Source organism: Perissodus microlepis, chromosome 13, assembly GCF_051167445.1.
Source record: "Perissodus microlepis isolate ML-2025 ecotype Zambia chromosome 13, ASM5116744v1, whole genome shotgun sequence".
Classification (NCBI taxonomy): domain Eukaryota; kingdom Metazoa; phylum Chordata; class Actinopteri; order Cichliformes; family Cichlidae; genus Perissodus; species Perissodus microlepis.
In genome coordinates this window covers 12,535,742-12,552,894 of record NC_140473.1, presented here as the reverse complement: position 1 = coordinate 12,552,894, position 17,153 = coordinate 12,535,742, and the positions used below count along the sequence as shown (strand labels likewise).

Sequence of the window (17,153 nt, the reverse complement as noted above, 5' to 3'; positions counted from 1 at the left end):
ATACTGCATATATCCATGTTTGACAGAGTGTAAATACTGAAGCTGAATGGTCTTTATACAAACCCACACACTTCTTAGCGGTGCAAAGCTATAGGCACAAACCTCAGTGTAGAAAAATCCAGGCATGCAGCCTGTGCCTGTCTAACCAATCAGGGAGCTCCTTACATTGCACTGGATGGCTAATTTGCATGGCTAATTTGCATTGCTTCACGATTTCGGAATATGACAGCTAATCCCAAAGCTAATTCATTTCGGAATATGACAGCTAATCCCAAAGCTAATTCATTTGCTAATATATTAGCTAATCCGCGAGCTAACAGGAAAGGTTAATGGAGGGAGGAAATATGGATTTTCAAGGAGTTAAATGGCCATTTTAAATGTCAGAAATATTTTTTGAAATTAGGTTCTTTTTATCCAATAGCATCTCATTCTTTTTTTATGATTTGAAGTATTGATTAATGGTTATTAACTCAATTTATAATACTGATTCATAAAAAGTTTTTTTTATTATTAAATTATTACATAATAAATTACTTTAGTAATTTTTAAATAAATAAAATATATTTTTTAATTATTAAATGAATTCACAAATGCATATTTTGCTGTACAATTACTATATATAAATATATAAATTGCACAGATTTCTTTATTTCGATGTCTCTTCTGGTCCCTCATATCTACATACCGGCTCAGTAGTTTTGCTCCACATGTGAGGAGACTTCCTTATTCATAAGTCACTCTGATGAAGTGTCAAAAAGAGGTCACTCAGTGGGGGTGTCTTGCAGGATATAATGACTCAGCATCTATGTGACAAACCAATGACCTGCAAAGATCTCCTTTGCACAATTAGACACTGCACAGTTAGAGTGGTTCTACTTACATCCTTTACACAAATAAAGTGCCCCATAAAGACATGATTGTAACAGTGACTGTTACAGCCAGCATCAATGATGCTAAATTAAATTGCGTCATCCCTAATTTCATCATATATCTTTATCTATCATACTTACCCCCCAACATCCTCTTACAGATGAAGTTTTACCATCCAAGGAAACAAAAAAAAAACACCTGTGTCCATGTGCAGGACCTGATAGTGAATTATATACCTTGCATGGTATTCCAAATATAATGTAAAAACAGGAGTTTTTAATGATAAAGAGAATTAAAAGTCTTACAAGACTAGCTCAAGCAAGAAGCAACAATCTTTGTCTTACAAGATTATAGTCACCTAAAAAGATGCACCTGTTTGCTTTTCACAGATAATCTGTTTTACTCTTTTTCTATATGTGAAAGAGCAAGCATGTGGTTTCTGGCCTATGGGATAGCTAATCAGTCTGATTATATGATGACGGAGGTAATGCCAACCAAGTATCCAGTCTAAGAAATAATACGGTGATATAAAGGTGTTATTACACTACATGCATGGAAAGGTCTGTGTTGATCTTTACTGACAGATAAACAGCACTCCTCAGATATTTGAGGACAGTAATGTGCATGTTTACAAGAACACAGCTGTTAACTGATGAGTTGAGATTACTATTAATAAAAAATGTGAAAAGGTCAGGTAGTCAAGTTTATTTAAAATTTATTTAAGATTTTCTACTCAATATTAAAACAATTGTTAGCAACAAACCACAAATTTTTCACAAATGTTGTTGACTGGTTTTCTTCTTGTTTCTTGCCTCTTTCTTGAAAATGCCTTATACTCAAATAGCACTTTTATTTCCTCTTTGCATTTTCTCTGTTCTTTTTTTCCATGTTAATCGTTTCCCTTTACTGTACTGTTCTCAGATATGTGTTTCTCTTTCCACAGTTGTCTGAGACCTCATCATTATGGGATCACTGTTGCTGCTGCTGTTTTGGAAAAACTGTTTTACTTGCCTCTAACTTCCAGTTACTGGTTTGTTCTGTGAAAAGAGGGCTGCACACAGTTGTATCAAATCCGCAAAGGCTGAGGCTCCAGACACTGTGTTAACTAGTTTGGATTAGAGGTTTTCCATCTCTTTGAACAGATATCTGCATATTAATATGTTTTTGGTAACAGAAGCTCTTTGGTTTCCATCTGCAGACCACCTGTCTGAGTTCTATTGACCAATCACATCTGAGAAGACTTTTCTTGCATACAGGGTTAACCATCAGTGTAAGAGGCAAAATAGGCATTAAATTAGGCAACGAACCATGAAGTATGGTCTCAAAACACCAGTGCTTTTTCTGTGCCTTCAAAATTTATCTGCATTTGTAAGGACTCGGGATGTCTATAATGGGTTATTCATTATCAGAGCCCAGAGTTGGGAACTTATTGGGTATTTTTTAATGATGCATTCGTTTCGACAGATGATAAGGTGGCATTTGTTAACATGACAGCACATTAGCTCAGTGGTTAACTTTCAAACCTCACATGCCCCATCTGTGTTTGAATCCAGGGCTTTCTGTGGAGTTTGATGTTTTACGTGTACTTGTGCACCTCTAGTTTTCAAAACAATGCCCATGTAAGCGCACGCCATAGACTGTATATAAAAGATGGCCACCACAACATCTTCCATTGGTTCGTGAACTTTACATTTTAAACCTTTGATTTTAGCTTTTCTGTCTGCACATCTGTATCTTTAAACCTCGACATGCCCGTGGATAGAAAAGAGGATGCAGTGATAAGTTCACAGTTTCCTATAGTGCTTAAACTGCTCTGACAAATCTCACATTCAGAGATGTTTGGTTCAGAGTATACATTTCAGTTGCTAAGTGATTTTGTGCCAAGAGAATTTAAGAAATATGAACAGGTGGATTAGAGTATTTGGTAAAATGGAAAGTGTTTTTTTTTTTTTTCATATCAACACCATCTGTCCCACTGGTTACATTTTTCATGTCTGAGAAGTATGTGACATTTCAAAACCTTAACCTTAAAAGTCTGGATGCTGTGAGTCATGGTTCCTGAGATCCAGTTACATTAAAAAAAGAGATGCAGCAGCGGGGAAAGAAGAATGGATACAGAAACAAATTTAAAAAAAAGAAAACTGAGAGTAAAGCTTAACAAAAATAATAGGTTACTGAATTTTTTCTAAGAAATAACTTTTTTTAGTGTTCAGTTTGTTTTTGAACTTTGCAGTTGGATTACTCTCAGAAAGTGAGCTATTATTATTAATGAAACCAAAAGCTTTCTTATCTTATTGGTGCATGGCCCAGAAAGCTTAAACCTCTATTAATCTTGAATGCACTATCTCCTTTTTCTGCTTCGTCTGTCATCACAGTACCCACGCGATGCTGTAACCTCAACAGTTTTTGGTAAACCTTGAATCCTGCAGTGACATAGTCCATTCTCCGTGACATTTTTTTTTTCTCTTGTAAAATTGAGGAGAGAAAAGATGAGTTCCAGCGACCAGGTTTGGGTTCAAATAACATTCTTTAGACCAGTGCAACTTTAAATGTACTTTTTCAAATTATGTTGTTAATGTGGTAAGTCATGTGTCGTAATTTAATAACAATCTAGTTCCAAAATGTTTACTGGGATGTATGTAGTGGTAGCTTTATTGTAACGTATTTAAGACAGCTATAACTTTGAAAATGAATAGTAGTGTGCATATAAATAAAAACAATAATTTTTAAAAAAAAATAGCAATATATGACCAAAATGCTAAAAGTCATTGAAGTGGCTTTACCCACCAGTTATCTGCACCCCATCACCAGTCAGGCCTACTCGTATCCTTATACAACCTTAAACTTTTCAGTGTCTCAGATACACGTAAATGCTTTTGGGATTTTGGGGAAACAGTGCAATAAAAAAAAAATGTTTGATGCTTTCAAAGGAAGGTGGAAGGATAACAATGCAATTTCACACCTTTATTGCTTTTCACTTTGCTTTTGTGTGAGATTACCGGTCACATGAAACACCCAAGACAGCGTCTCACCGATGAATTAAAAGACTGATTGCACGAGAATTGCACCAGACACGAGGCTTGAAATTCTTGTGCGTGGCTTGCCTTGTGTCGGAAAAAAAAGAACATGCATCAGGCATGCTTGGTGCAGAATGCATTAGCAATGTCTACTCTTTAGGGTCACAAGGGCTATAGATTTAGCGGGCCGCCACCACAATCAGGAGCGCACATCTGCACTGAGCTCTTTGTATTTTCATACACGTCAACTCCTATGAAAAGGAGAAAAAACTACCCTCCAGTAGAGGTGTAAATATATTACAACAACTCCTGCTGAGACAAGCATCAACAGAAAAATGTTATCATGTTTGTTCATCACATTCATAAGATGGAATTCTAAGCTATGCCTGACCTTTTCTTTACTGTTTTCTGCTACTGAGCAGGGTTTTTTTTTTTTGTGGTTATTTTTTCATTTTTCAACTTTTATGTGCCTCACTGAGAACAACCTGTAGTGCTAGCATGCCTGTAATTTACACACCAGCAATTACACTCTGCTCTGTTACCAGTGTCCAGCAGTACAGTGTTTTCAGTAGTTATTGTCATGGAGGACATTCATCGTTAGAATTTTTGGTTTATTATATCAGCTTAACTGTCAAAACAAATATTTAGCTTTCACTCAGAGAACTCAAAAATAGTATGAAATGCTATTTCCATTACAATATAAAATACAGTAAACGACGTCATGTACAGTGGACTTTTAATATACAGGCATAAAAAAGTGAATGTGAGCTACTTGATGAAATAGTTTGATAGGGTACATTGAATTGCTGCTTGATAAATGGGCATTAAACACCCCTGGATCCGGATTCAGTTTGATCTACTAATAACAACTAAAGTGACAGCCCCTGATTAGCCGTATTCACGATCTTTACGCTTGATCCGCTGCAATAATTCAATAAAAAAAATCGATTTTAAGATCAGCCTGTAAGCTACACACTCGTATACACACGGTTAGTTTGCTTTAAAGACATCACTTCGTGTGTCTAAACCATCCTTGACCGCTTCTGCGCGTCGATTAATCAAGCGCATCAGTTTCACGAGGTTTAGCTCCAAAGTTGCGTGTGCCATAAATGTCCGTGGATGCTTGTGTTCGCAGAGGCGCTGTCCACGATACTGCATTCAGCCCCTCCCCGGTAGACATCACGGAGAGACACGTGATACTCTCTGTCTGTGGCTCCTGACAGTCGCTGGATAAGCTCAACAGGGAAACCAGATTGCACCTTCTCTTCCACAAAGATAACTGGATTTTCGCCCCGCGCTTCTTCCCACTAACCACATCGTGGGTTTGATTTTTCTTTTTTTTTTGTAGTTCTGTTGTGTTTTTATTAGCAGAAAATACATTTGGAGGACTGAATATTTAAGGTAATTTTTAAACCTGTGAGATTTTTTTTAGGAGTTAGAGTGAAAGTGGACTCGTCTTTCTCGCTCTCTCTCCTAACCCCCCCCCCCCCCCCCTTTCTCTCTCTCCGCTCTCTCTCTCTCTGTCTTTCTGGCTGATGCTGCGATTCACTTGAAAGCAGATCTTGATGTGAAGGTTTCGCTAAAGAGGATTTGGAGCATTGGATTTCAAAGAGACAAAATATGGACAGTGCTGGTTTAAAGGAGCTCAGTCCGCGGCGCCTTGCATGAAATCGCGTTTCTTCTCTTGTGACAACTATTAAGGGTCCCGTAGAAGTAAAGGTGCACGCGCAAAGGTAATAACAGCGCCTCATATTGTTTACCAAAGAATTGTTGTAGTTGTGAGCGACTCGATAAAAATGCCGCATGGACATAAAATAACACACTTATTATAGTGAGCCCGTTGCAGCTGCCGTGCATGGCAAATGTCAGGATATGGGGCATATTATTGATGAGATGATGACGGCGAAAAGGCAAAATACGTCAGTTCAGACGAGGATTATGCTATCTAATAGTTTAAGCATGATCATTAACACACCGTACTGATCTTCATCACAGTTTCAGTCTATTGATAAGATGCTCCAGTCTGTGGAAAGTGCAGGCAAGTAAATCAGATCTACAGCGGTGCAGCGGTTAGAGTGCAGTGGTTAGTGTCTTTCCCCCCCTTCATCTTCTTTACTTGAAATGCAAACTAATTGCGGACCTTTGGAATCGACTAGCTATTTTTTATTTTTGTTTTATTGCATTATTCTGCTCATTTTGGTATTTGAAGGAAAAGCGGGATCTGGCTCAAAGTCCATGTGAAAAATAGGGACAAAGCACATAGTATGAAGAGCATTTTCTGGGTTCTGACTGAGACCCAGTGGAAGCCCGGCTGGTATGACTTACACAGACCGACCATTGTGCATCAAATGACGCACTTTTTCCTCTTGTTAGGGCTTCAAATGAGAACTGGACGGGGGGAGCCTATATCGGAATGCTGCTGATAAAACGATTGCAGAAGTTTTAACGCGTACAAGCAAAAGTAATACTCTCATTAAGAGAAAGAAAAAACGACGTAAGGCAGCTATTTTCTTATTTGCGTGACCGAGATTTTCTTTATAATTTGTTTTATTAATGCCGACCGCTGGGCGTGATTTCTTTCTATCTTTTTTTCTTTAGATCACAAATTATAGTTTACTCGTATTTCTTTTTCTCTTTAGATTGCGTGACTATTTCATTATGAAAGGACTGCATTTTAACGAGAATATTACAGATATTGTTTTCCTACTTGGTCATTAAGATCAAATAATGTGTCTATTCTCTGATATTGTCAAGAGCTGCCGTTTGCTTCCTGGAAAGCCCTAGTGATCTTAATCTAATGACATAGCTTGTGTTTGTTGTAACAAAGGCCTCACTGGATATAAGTCCCTGACTAGCTGTGCTTTTTGCCTTATCACAGCATTAATACTGGTTTTTGATTAAGGCTTTGACCAAAGTGGATTTGGACATGGATACGGTGAAATACTGATGCTACATTAAATTTGCTTTTCTTTTGCAGAGAGCTTTGAGTCTGGGGACTGCCTTGACAGACAGACTGCTTCTTTTGCTGAGCTTATCAGCCAACGTGGCTCCATATGGCATTTTTTTCTCTTTGCTACAGAGAATGCAGGGTGAAAAGCCCTGAGCAAGGCTTCCAGTTACCCGCCAAAGAATGTTGGCATGATCATGAAGATTAAAGCTGCCATTTCAACTCAAGTGAAACCGTGCACACACTAACTGGCACCAGAAGGGACTGTTCCGTAATTACATAAATCAGACCGAGTGTGCCCAGTGGATATTTGAATCTCTGTCCCTTTGCTCTAAATAACCATGGCAGAGAGGACCTTTAAACAGTTCAAACTATTTTGGCGACAACAGTGAGAGGTTTGGCCAGTGGCCTGGACAGTATGAGGTAATGGTGTTTGCTCCAGGATACAAGTGTTGGCCTGTTGATATGCAAACATATTAGAGTTGTAGCATTTAATCTTTTGTCTTACAATGCATCAGTTTACACTTGTATGTCCATGTAGACAGTCAGTTACATGCCAGTCTACTATCTCACAGTCAACCCAGCTTATTTTTTTCCCCTTAAGCTAAAGTCCTTATAAGTACATTGAATTCTGTAAGTCCTAACTACAGCCCACATAATTTGAAATCAAACAATGATTTCACCAAAGCCACATGTTGCCCATATTATATGGGTTGGGCTGCTCATTTGTTGCTTTGTAGAAATAGGCACTTGTCTAGAATTTACAGGTGCCGAGGGTCAGTGGGCTAGATTTCCAGTGTGGAATGCATGTTGCGAAAGTGAAATGAGCTTCAACATGAAAACAAGGAGTTCCCATGGGCTGCTAGTTTACTTTGATGATGAGGGATTTTGTGACTTTCTAGAGCTCCTCATACTGAATGGTAAACTCAGCCTTCGATTCTCCATCTTCTGTGCGGAGCCTGCGACTGTTGTATCTGACACAGCGGTCAATGACAGCCAATGGCACACAGTCACTATAAGGAGAAACTTTAAGAACACTACCCTAATGGTGGACAATGAGATAAAGTGGGTGGAGGTGAAGTCTAAAAGACGGGATATGACTGTTTTCAGCCATTTGTTTGTTGGTGGAATACCACCGGAATTACGATCTGTTGCACTACGTCTGACATCGGCTGCGGTCAAGGATCAGCTGCCTTTTACTGGATGGATAACAGACATAAAGGTCAACAACACGGAGTCTGTAATGATTAACAGTGAGGGTGTCTTAAATGACCTCTGTGGTACAGCCAACATGTGTCTAAATGGAGGAGTCTGCAGTTTAATTAACAACGAGCCAACGTGCGACTGTTCTCGGACAGGCTTCCAAGGAAAGGACTGCAGTGAAGGTAAGGCTTTGATTTAATCTGAATCATACATTCAGTACAAAGTGTCCAGTGTAGCCTTTACAGTCAACAGGAAGTTATTCATAATTTGGCTGTTTCAATTACTATCCTCCATAAAATCACGCATTCCCTTCCTCTATTTGGCTAAAGCCATATGTTTTCCTTAGTCATATGATGTGTGCCATTGATCTGCAATACAGCTGTTTGGAAAGACTGAATCTCCTGCTAGGCCTCATTAGCAAAACATTCTGGTGTTCTTCATCCCCAAAGGTGTCTGCCATTCTTATCAAATAGGTCTTTAGGGATTAGTTGACCTATGAAAGATCTCCAATGACATACTTTTCAAATGGAAGAGCAGGGGTAATCATCTATGTGCCTGATTGAGTAAACAGGAATGACATCATTGAATGCATACAGTATAAATCTTTCCAGTGATGAGAGTATATTCGATCTAGTATCTAATTATTGTATCCATATGATTTTTTTGAGAAAACACAAAATAAAATTGCAAATGTGAAATAACTGAATTATGACCTTTAGCAGAACCATGTGCAAAATGTATTTATTAATACTAACTGCTAAAAAGTCAACAGGATAATGAAGGAGAATAAAAAAGGTTTTGAGAACGTGCAAACTGATAGACAAAGAGAACACAGGGTTCTTTGAGGTAGCGAGAATACTATCACTCTGTCTAGTCTGTAAGGAAAATATATGAGTGTTCAGAGTATTTAGTGCAATGCTTCCCACAGGTTGGCAGCTTATTGTGATGCTGAGGGGGAGGATGCTTGCTGGTCAGTCAATGGGGGAGGGATTTTAACTGTTTTAAATGTTATTCGTCATGCTCAGTTAAATACAGATGAATCTGAACCTATTTTAACCTATTTTAAATATGGTAATGACGCTCACGTCTAATTTACAATAGATTTCATAAGATCATGTATCTTTATTCAGACACATAAATCTTTTATTAATAATGAGCTTATTAAGGCACTACTGGAAAACTTACTACTGCCACATAAGATATTCTCATCAAATTGCAAACATAACATCTTCATATAGCACCATGCTTTGTGAACAATGTTTTATTTTTCCCTTTAATCGGGTCTTGTAGATGTTGTAGATGGTGTTAATTAAACAAGAAGTAGTACAGCCTTTCACTAACCACATGCACCGACACATTGAATAATTGCTGTAGTTCACTAACAGGCATTTAAGTGTAAATGTTATTTAGTCTACTTTAAAGCCATGACAAGTAGTGTTGGCTGTGTTGCTGTGCTGCAGAAAGAAAATACAAATAGATCCACAATTAGAATGCGACAGTGAATATCTTTAAATATGTCATTATTGTTCCATTTTCTGCTTCTTTCAGAGCAGACTACAGTCTATAACCAAAATTCTTTGATTGTAACAGTGTCATTATGTATTGCTGTAATTTTAATTAATTTTTCTTCTTTTTTTTGCAGTATTGTAAATTACATTTCAGTACATAGGTAGATTTTTTTTTTTATTTATTTAAAAATGAATCCAAAAGAAGCATCTATTCAGGGAATCTCTCATTTGGGTTTATTAATGTGTCTTTGACCATTTTTCTTGCTACTGCGCCAAAAAGAGCTGTGAATTCAAATAGCTTTATTATTTCAGTTTCCCTAAGCTGACGAAAAGCTAGCGATTGTGTGCAGCCATATTTTTTTCTCATTTCATGCTGGATGCAGCCTGACAAAAGGCCCGTCTCGGGGAAAGCTGGGATTCTTTTATACAAAATGCATGGGCACTGATTAAATCTTAAAGTTATTATCTTATCACAGGATACAACTCTTTAACAACAAAAGTAATACATTAGCAAATTAGAAATTACGTTCATAAATTTAGTTTAGCCTTGATACTATCTCTGAAGTTCAAATTTATTGGTATTTATTGGAAGAGTTGATTTATAAAACTCCCAACACACAACATTTGTAAGGCTAATGTGTAATTTGCCAGATTTTTGGAATTTTGGGACTTGGAAGTTCTATACATGGAGACTTCAAATGCGGTATTTTAGAATCCCTGCAAAACAAATCATTAAATATCTTTAAAAACAAAAACAATAGTTTATATAAATTAAAAATGATGATGAACCCACTTGATTCTACCTTAAGGATTCATTCGTAATCTAACATTCCTTGATCTATGTGGTTAAATTACAGATTCATATTCCAGTGTTTAGGGATTAAATAATTACTTTAAAACTGTGTTTGATAATTTTATACAATACATCTATATTTTCTTTGTGTGTGTGTGTGTGTGTGTGTGTGTGTGTGTGTGTAAGTGTCTCATTAGTCGAGAATTCGGGGGAAGAGATTTTAATATGCACAGCAGGGTGGCTACTGGTGTTAATAGTTTTATACACATGCAATAGCTACTTGTTTGTGTTGTTTATTTTTATATGAGCTGCATGAGCGATGAGCAGCCATTATCGAAAGATGTTTGTGTATTAAGTATATCGCAGCAGTAGCAATCAGAGTGATTATAGTGATAAGTTGAAAGCTTCCTAATAATGAAAAATCCTTAAAAATATGTTGTACATACAGCCATACAGGGGCTTTGATGGGGTGAACATAGTCTAATAAGTGTGTCTCTATCTTAGAGGGGAAAATATCTAAAGGAAAAACTAAAAGCTGAAAGCGAAAACTCTTTGATTTGATAGATGGCTACTAATTTTCAAATTTTAATTGCAGAGCAGGGATAATAACAAATAACTTATTAAATTCATGAGTTGTCCTGAATGGAGAATTTGCTATTCCCTTCAATGTAATCCCTTTGAGCAGCTAATTCTGACCACTTGCTTGTTCATCTCCGAGTCATGCTTGACCTCGCTCACTGTGTCAAAGTTGCAACACTGAAAAGTACATTTAATTTTAGGGAGAAAGAAGCAGATGTTTGAGCCAAACGTTCTCCCTGAGATGTGTCAGCGTGCTGCAGCATAATCTAGGCAGTTATAGGCAGTCCTACCTTGGGTAGCAAATTTACAGCAAACAAAGAAACTGACAATTGTCTTTCAGTGGTCCTGACTTGATTCTCCTTTTGAGGACTTGGTGACTGAAGTCTTTTCCTTTGAAGACTGTCTTTATTTTATTCTGGATAATAACGAGCGACCCCACTGTTGTCACCAGTGATGTTGGATACTGTTTGTTTGATATTTGCTCTCCTTGATAGTTTGAGGTTCATGGTGAAATTGCAAATATACACTAACAAGCCCTTCCACCAAGTGCTCTAAGCCAGAGCACCGGAAGCAGTGCATCACTGCACAAGGAGACAACCTTGAAGGGGATGGCAGGGTATCGCATTTGCTTTTTATAGGCAATGTCTCAAAACTTTATAACCCACAGTGTATATTCGTGCTGCAAGTTACTGAACTGAAGCCCTGAAGTTACAAGCACACACCATTTATTAAAAAGTATAGTTTATCATTTTATGATTATAACAATGACTTTAAAAGGCTTTTTTCAAGAGCAGATGCACAACATCATCAGGTAAATATATTGTCTATAGTGAATCCATTGATCTGGTACTATATAGTGGTGGCAACACAGAGGGTTACATGGAAGCCAGATACCAAGCCACAGCCAGCCCATGGTTACTCCACCAATCTTACCTTAATGACACGATTAGATATCAGTCACACAGGGCTTGAGACCAGTTGATGTGAATTCACTGACTGGTTAATAAGTGGTTTTTGGAGGTTGCTAGCTGTTTCTGGATGAAATTGGTTGCAAAGAGAGTGCTACACCAAAAACCTCCTTGCGGTTGCTGTGATCACCCATTATTTGGATGTAAGATGCCGACTTATCTGCAAATACTCTGCATTTACTCCTTGAACAGTAGTAAAACTTGAGACAGTGTGAGGCAAACGTCCCTTCAACTTTTTTTTTTGTCTTGCAACCGAAACATTTCAAACGGTGAAAAGTTTACTGAAAGGTGTTCCATTTTCAGTTTGCATCTCATGATTTCCAAGTGTTTGCAAACGAATCCATTGTCCTCTGTGCAAGCTGCTAGCGACTACAGAAGCCTGCTACTAGCCAAAGCAGTCACAGGGAGGTTTTTGTTGAGGCAGTTAATGCTCCTGACTATCAACAGCCTTCAGTGAACACTTGCCAAAAGTCAGTGGAATACACATTTTCCCTAGCAACAGGTGGTTACCATGTGGTCTAGTTCTGCATAAATATGGTTTTAACAATCATTTCTTAGTGATTGTCAGTAACCACCTGCATCCAGTCAGGGAATACACATTTTTGCCTTGTGACCAGTGGTTGCCAGATGGTCGCCAATTGGTTTTTAAGTCTCTGTGAATGGGGTTTTGCATAAATATATATACACTGCTTTAATATACCTACTCATAAGCATTTAATGATTTAATTAGTGCTAGATTTATTAAATCTGTGAAATTTGAAGGACTCTGGGGTTTCGCAGGTCTATAAACAACAAATAATTGCATAAAACAAACAATACTTATTTGGACTTCTTACAAAGCACATTTAAGCAATAAATATTTAAATAGTGAAAACACATCATTATAATAATAATTTAGGTAGTATTGATGGAAATAGATGCAAGGTCCACGTTTTATCTAACGCCGCCTTGTCCCTATGCAGACTTTGTCACAGGTACATCCTTTCATAGAGAAAACCTCTGAAAACCCTCAAGGCAAACCTCTACCATCACCATGACCGGCTGTCAAGCATTCCACAATGAGATTGGAACACCTGGATTTCTCCTGATGCCTTTAATGGCTAATCTGCATTTAACTAACACACTTTCTAGTTATACTGGCAAAAATTTACCAAACAGTTTATAATGACTCATTCCGCAGATCTAGCCTCAGTTTTCATTTAGAGTTATGTTTCTGGCTAACCATCAAATAGAGGAAATTGTTCTGTTTTATGTTCACAGGTTACTTTGTTTTCTGTTTGCTTCTGAGCAAGTACTGGTTTCAGCATAGCTTTTATACCAGTTCCCTGCAGCTGTTGAGAGCCAAAGTGAGATAAGTAAAACTGACTTAAAACATTAAAGGTGTGGTCTGCGGACCTTATGGGCTTGGCTAGTAACTATATGTGAGGTCATCATTTTAAATGATTTTTTTAAATTTATGCATTATTGTTTCATTTTAAATATCAAAATTTGATTAGGCCAGCTATAATACTTTATAAATAATAACAGATTATTCAGTCTCAAGAAGCTCTAAAGTAAAATAACTGACTTCTACATTTCCCTCACATATGAGTTCAAGAGCTAAAAATGTTAGCTTTTGATGTATCACATCAAGAGGAAAAAACCCAACAAAATCCCACAAAACAAGCAAAAAAACAAAATCTCCCTTTACCTTAAAAGTCTAAATATCAGGTTTGCCTCAAAAAAAGGATTATTTGACATTTACTATCTGATAGCTAAACTACTGTTGGTCCATGCTGACCTCATTTTATATTAACCGTAAGCACACTTACATAGCACACTTACATATAACACTTGATAATACTAACTGCAGTGAAAAATGACTGTAGTGCTTCAGGTTTAACTCCTACTATCAACTGCGCTGAAACTCTATGAACTTGTGTTACTTAAGTCCCTCTGAAATAAAGATTGCTGCACTGTACCTTTGCAGAATAGTATGTTTTGTGGCAAGTACAGAGAATGTTTCCCAGCCATATTAAACACATATGCTTTCTTTCTTGCTTCCTCACCATTCTGAGTTTTAGTGAGGAGGTAAGTCAAAACCACAGCAGAAAATGTGTGCAAGATCTTTATTTATTTATTTAGTTTTTAAATCACACCAGAGATTTAAAATAGTTTTTGAAGCTAGTGTTCTACTGTACTAAAAACACTTCTGGGGAAAAAAAATCCACACACACAGAAATAAAAGTGCATACACTAACATATCGAAATTTGTTCTTAAAGCTTCTGCAAATTTACCTATTGTGCATACATGGATTTATCTATAAAGTACATTGAAGTTTAAAATTTACCCTTCCATTAAATAATCTAAAAGCTGTTGTATTACTTTGATCAGATGAAAGGATTATAGGATTTGCCACCGGACCTGTCAACTCTCCTCTGTCCAACCACAAGTGTGCACATAACTCTCTCTCTCCTGCTCTCTTTCTCCTCGGTCTCTCTCACTCCAATTCACACACTTACAAATGCACACACGCACACAAACACAAATCCCTTTGATCGGTTGAAACAATTATTTAAATGCACTTTTCGATGGTCAGTATGCCCTTTTTGTTTCTCATTAAAGAAATAACATAGATGCATTGCATAGCTCCATATTTTATCCTGATAAAATGGAATCATGTTGTTTATCTCATCGTGCATTAACCAACCATAAATCTCCCCTGGTACAAAAAAAAAGAAAGAAAAAAAGTAGGGCAGACCCCAAGTAAGACTGCACAGCATTTTGTTTGTCACTTTGTGTATTATGTAATTTAAAAGATAAGTCACATTATCCGGGTACAGTGAGTAACTGTGATTGCCTTGCACTTTCATATTGTGATTTTAGCTGATAGCATTGCTTCTGGGCTTCTAGGTGAAAATATAGTTAGACATCCTTGAAACTAATGTCACTTATAGGACAAACAGTCACAAAACATAAGCGCATTTATTAAGCTTCTATTACGTGATGGCGCAGTACCAAAAATGACTGTAGCCTACAGTAACTGAAATAATGTCAAACCTATTTTGACTTTTGAACAATCATCAACTGTGACGGTTTTAATTCACCAAAACAAGAGTGTCAAAACAGATTTGTGCATTACTGATTCATTACAGAAGGAAAGTACTGCAACACAACACACGCAGGAGATACACTATTCACATGCTCATTTAGGTAGAATGAACATGTGAACAATATGTTTTGCTTGCTTGTTTTTTTTATCCATGTCACACTCTTTGTAGCTCTTTTTTTTACCTTAAAATTGAATCCTGGTTATTAGTATTTCAGCTTCCAGGTTCATCCCCTAGATATAACTTGGATAGACATGGCAGTGGCAGTGAAACCTTTCCTGGCAATCTTCCCACAGGTAATAGTGTGATCCCAGTCTGTCTGCAGCCACTGAAAATAGCTCAACGTTACTTGTGTTTATAATACTGTATCAGCTCTAATGAACTGTCTGTGCTGATCTGGAAAGTTTAATTATCAACATAACGTCTAATTAAAATGAGTACAGTTTCCTTCAGTCGATTGAATCACAGGTTAATTTATATGAAATGCATATTTGTGCATTATTTGAACCTTTTTTTAATGAAAAAAAAATGACACTGGTTCTGGGACTAGATCTGTCTTATGCTCGTTTATGCCATATTATTGTCTACTAAAATATCCAAGAAAGATTTCAGATGTGCGGCTCTATCCCGTGGTTACACCAGAGGTTGTGTTTTGCATAACATATGACAGTTGTGACTATCACCTGCTGTAACGTCACTGGGAATAAGCTCTTGTGGTGCATGTGAATGTCTACAGTTGAGATTCTTGCCCGAGACTTTAGAACAGTTTGTGTTTGTTATTGCAGTCCTAATGTAATTACAGTGTTTGCTTTGGTTGATTGCACTGGTGAATAATGCATCGATATGGCACAGCCATTTGCAGAGGGTTGACCCATTCAGCAGAGAAGAAGCAGCAGCAGTTGTGTCTTTGGCAAAGAGACAAAGACAATGAGTTTTATCAACAACTTTTTACCCTTTAATTAGATTTGGATGTATAGGCACCTTGGATTGGTGATAAACACAATGTAAGCTACTAAAGAGTTGGTCTGGTCTGTCATTGAGTCTATACTACTTGAAGTTGGATAGGCTTCTGTGTTTTGGTGCTGAGCAATATTTTAGTGTAAAATCTGGCTGCCCTCTATGCCAGGCCCACTGTGGCAGCAGGTAGGGCAGCTTTTTAACACTATCTATTTGCTTCTGGATGAGGAACTCAATAAATTCACAGTGAAGTTTCTGTTTGTTTTACACTTTGGCTTTTCGCCTAAAGCCCGTACTGCATACTTTGAGCCAAGTTGTATCCTCTTGAAAAAAATTAACATTTTGAAAGCAACAGTGGAGTGGAGAAGTCCATATGGCAATAATGGGTAACTTGATTGAAAACTAGCATGTTATTGAGTATTTAACAATAATGCAGAGGTACACTGCACAATAAATCAGTGAGACCAGAAGATTGTAGTGGTAGAAAATGCAAATGTGCAAATTATGATTAAAGACTTGGTGATACCTTCATTGTTTTTGGGCATGTCCAGACAGAGTTCAGTTCAATATACTTGTTTACACAATACTGCCTTAATGTGGCAAATATCTTCATTTGACATCAATTGAGTTTTGATCAGCTTTAAACAACAACAGCGATTCATTCACATCTATGCGCAGATAGGTGCGTATGAGAATTTATGACGAGCCATACAAAAATACTTTTAAATGCAAATGGAAAATATAAGTAAGCAAATATAATGTATTCAAAAAGAAGCTTGCGTTTGAGACTATAAAAGCAGCACTATCATTTGATCAGTTGATTTATATTAATGGCCCCAATGTGAAAATGCGGTTTAAGAATTCAGCAGCTTTTCTCATGTTCACATTTAATATAGATTTCATAGGAAGATGAATTTGTAATTTGAGTGATCACTCCCTTTCGGGCATGTCTGTCATTGCTTAAAAAAACAACATCAAAAAAAACCCCAACATGTGACTGTACTGTATCTCTGAAAGTGTCATTTTGTCTAGAGGCCTCCTGCAGCTTCACTCAGACAAAAGCAGATTAATAGTATACTGCTGTCTCTGACTCCAAAGACAGATATCGGGATCAAAAGATTAGAGGGATTTTCCCGTAGGATTTTTGCCTTGTTTAAATACATTTGCTCCTGACTGTCAAAGGGTGTTTGTGAAATTCGTTGACACCAAACTCCTCCTTTA

General features: G+C 37.2%; 1 protein-coding gene across 14 annotated transcripts in view; it reads left to right on the top strand.

Moving 5' to 3' along the window:
• Window positions 1-5,085: 5,085 nt before the first annotated feature.
• The window catches only part of LOC146374785 (neurexin-1a-like), a 254,486-nt gene continuing 242,418 nt past the window's right edge, over window positions 5,086-17,153 (top strand). For 10 of the 14 annotated variants that reach the window (XM_084949142.1, XM_084949137.1, XM_084949141.1 and 7 more), the window contains exons 1-2: window positions 5,086-5,288; window positions 6,865-8,219. In XM_084949142.1, coding sequence (XP_084805268.1) covers window positions 7,508-8,219 — 712 coding nt within the window. In that variant the 5' untranslated portion in view covers window positions 5,086-5,288; window positions 6,865-7,507. Of the gene's footprint in view, window positions 5,289-5,411; window positions 5,621-6,864; window positions 8,220-17,153 lie in introns of those variants that run through there. The other 4 variants (XM_084949146.1, XM_084949144.1, XM_084949138.1 and 1 more) reach the window with 2 other exon arrangements.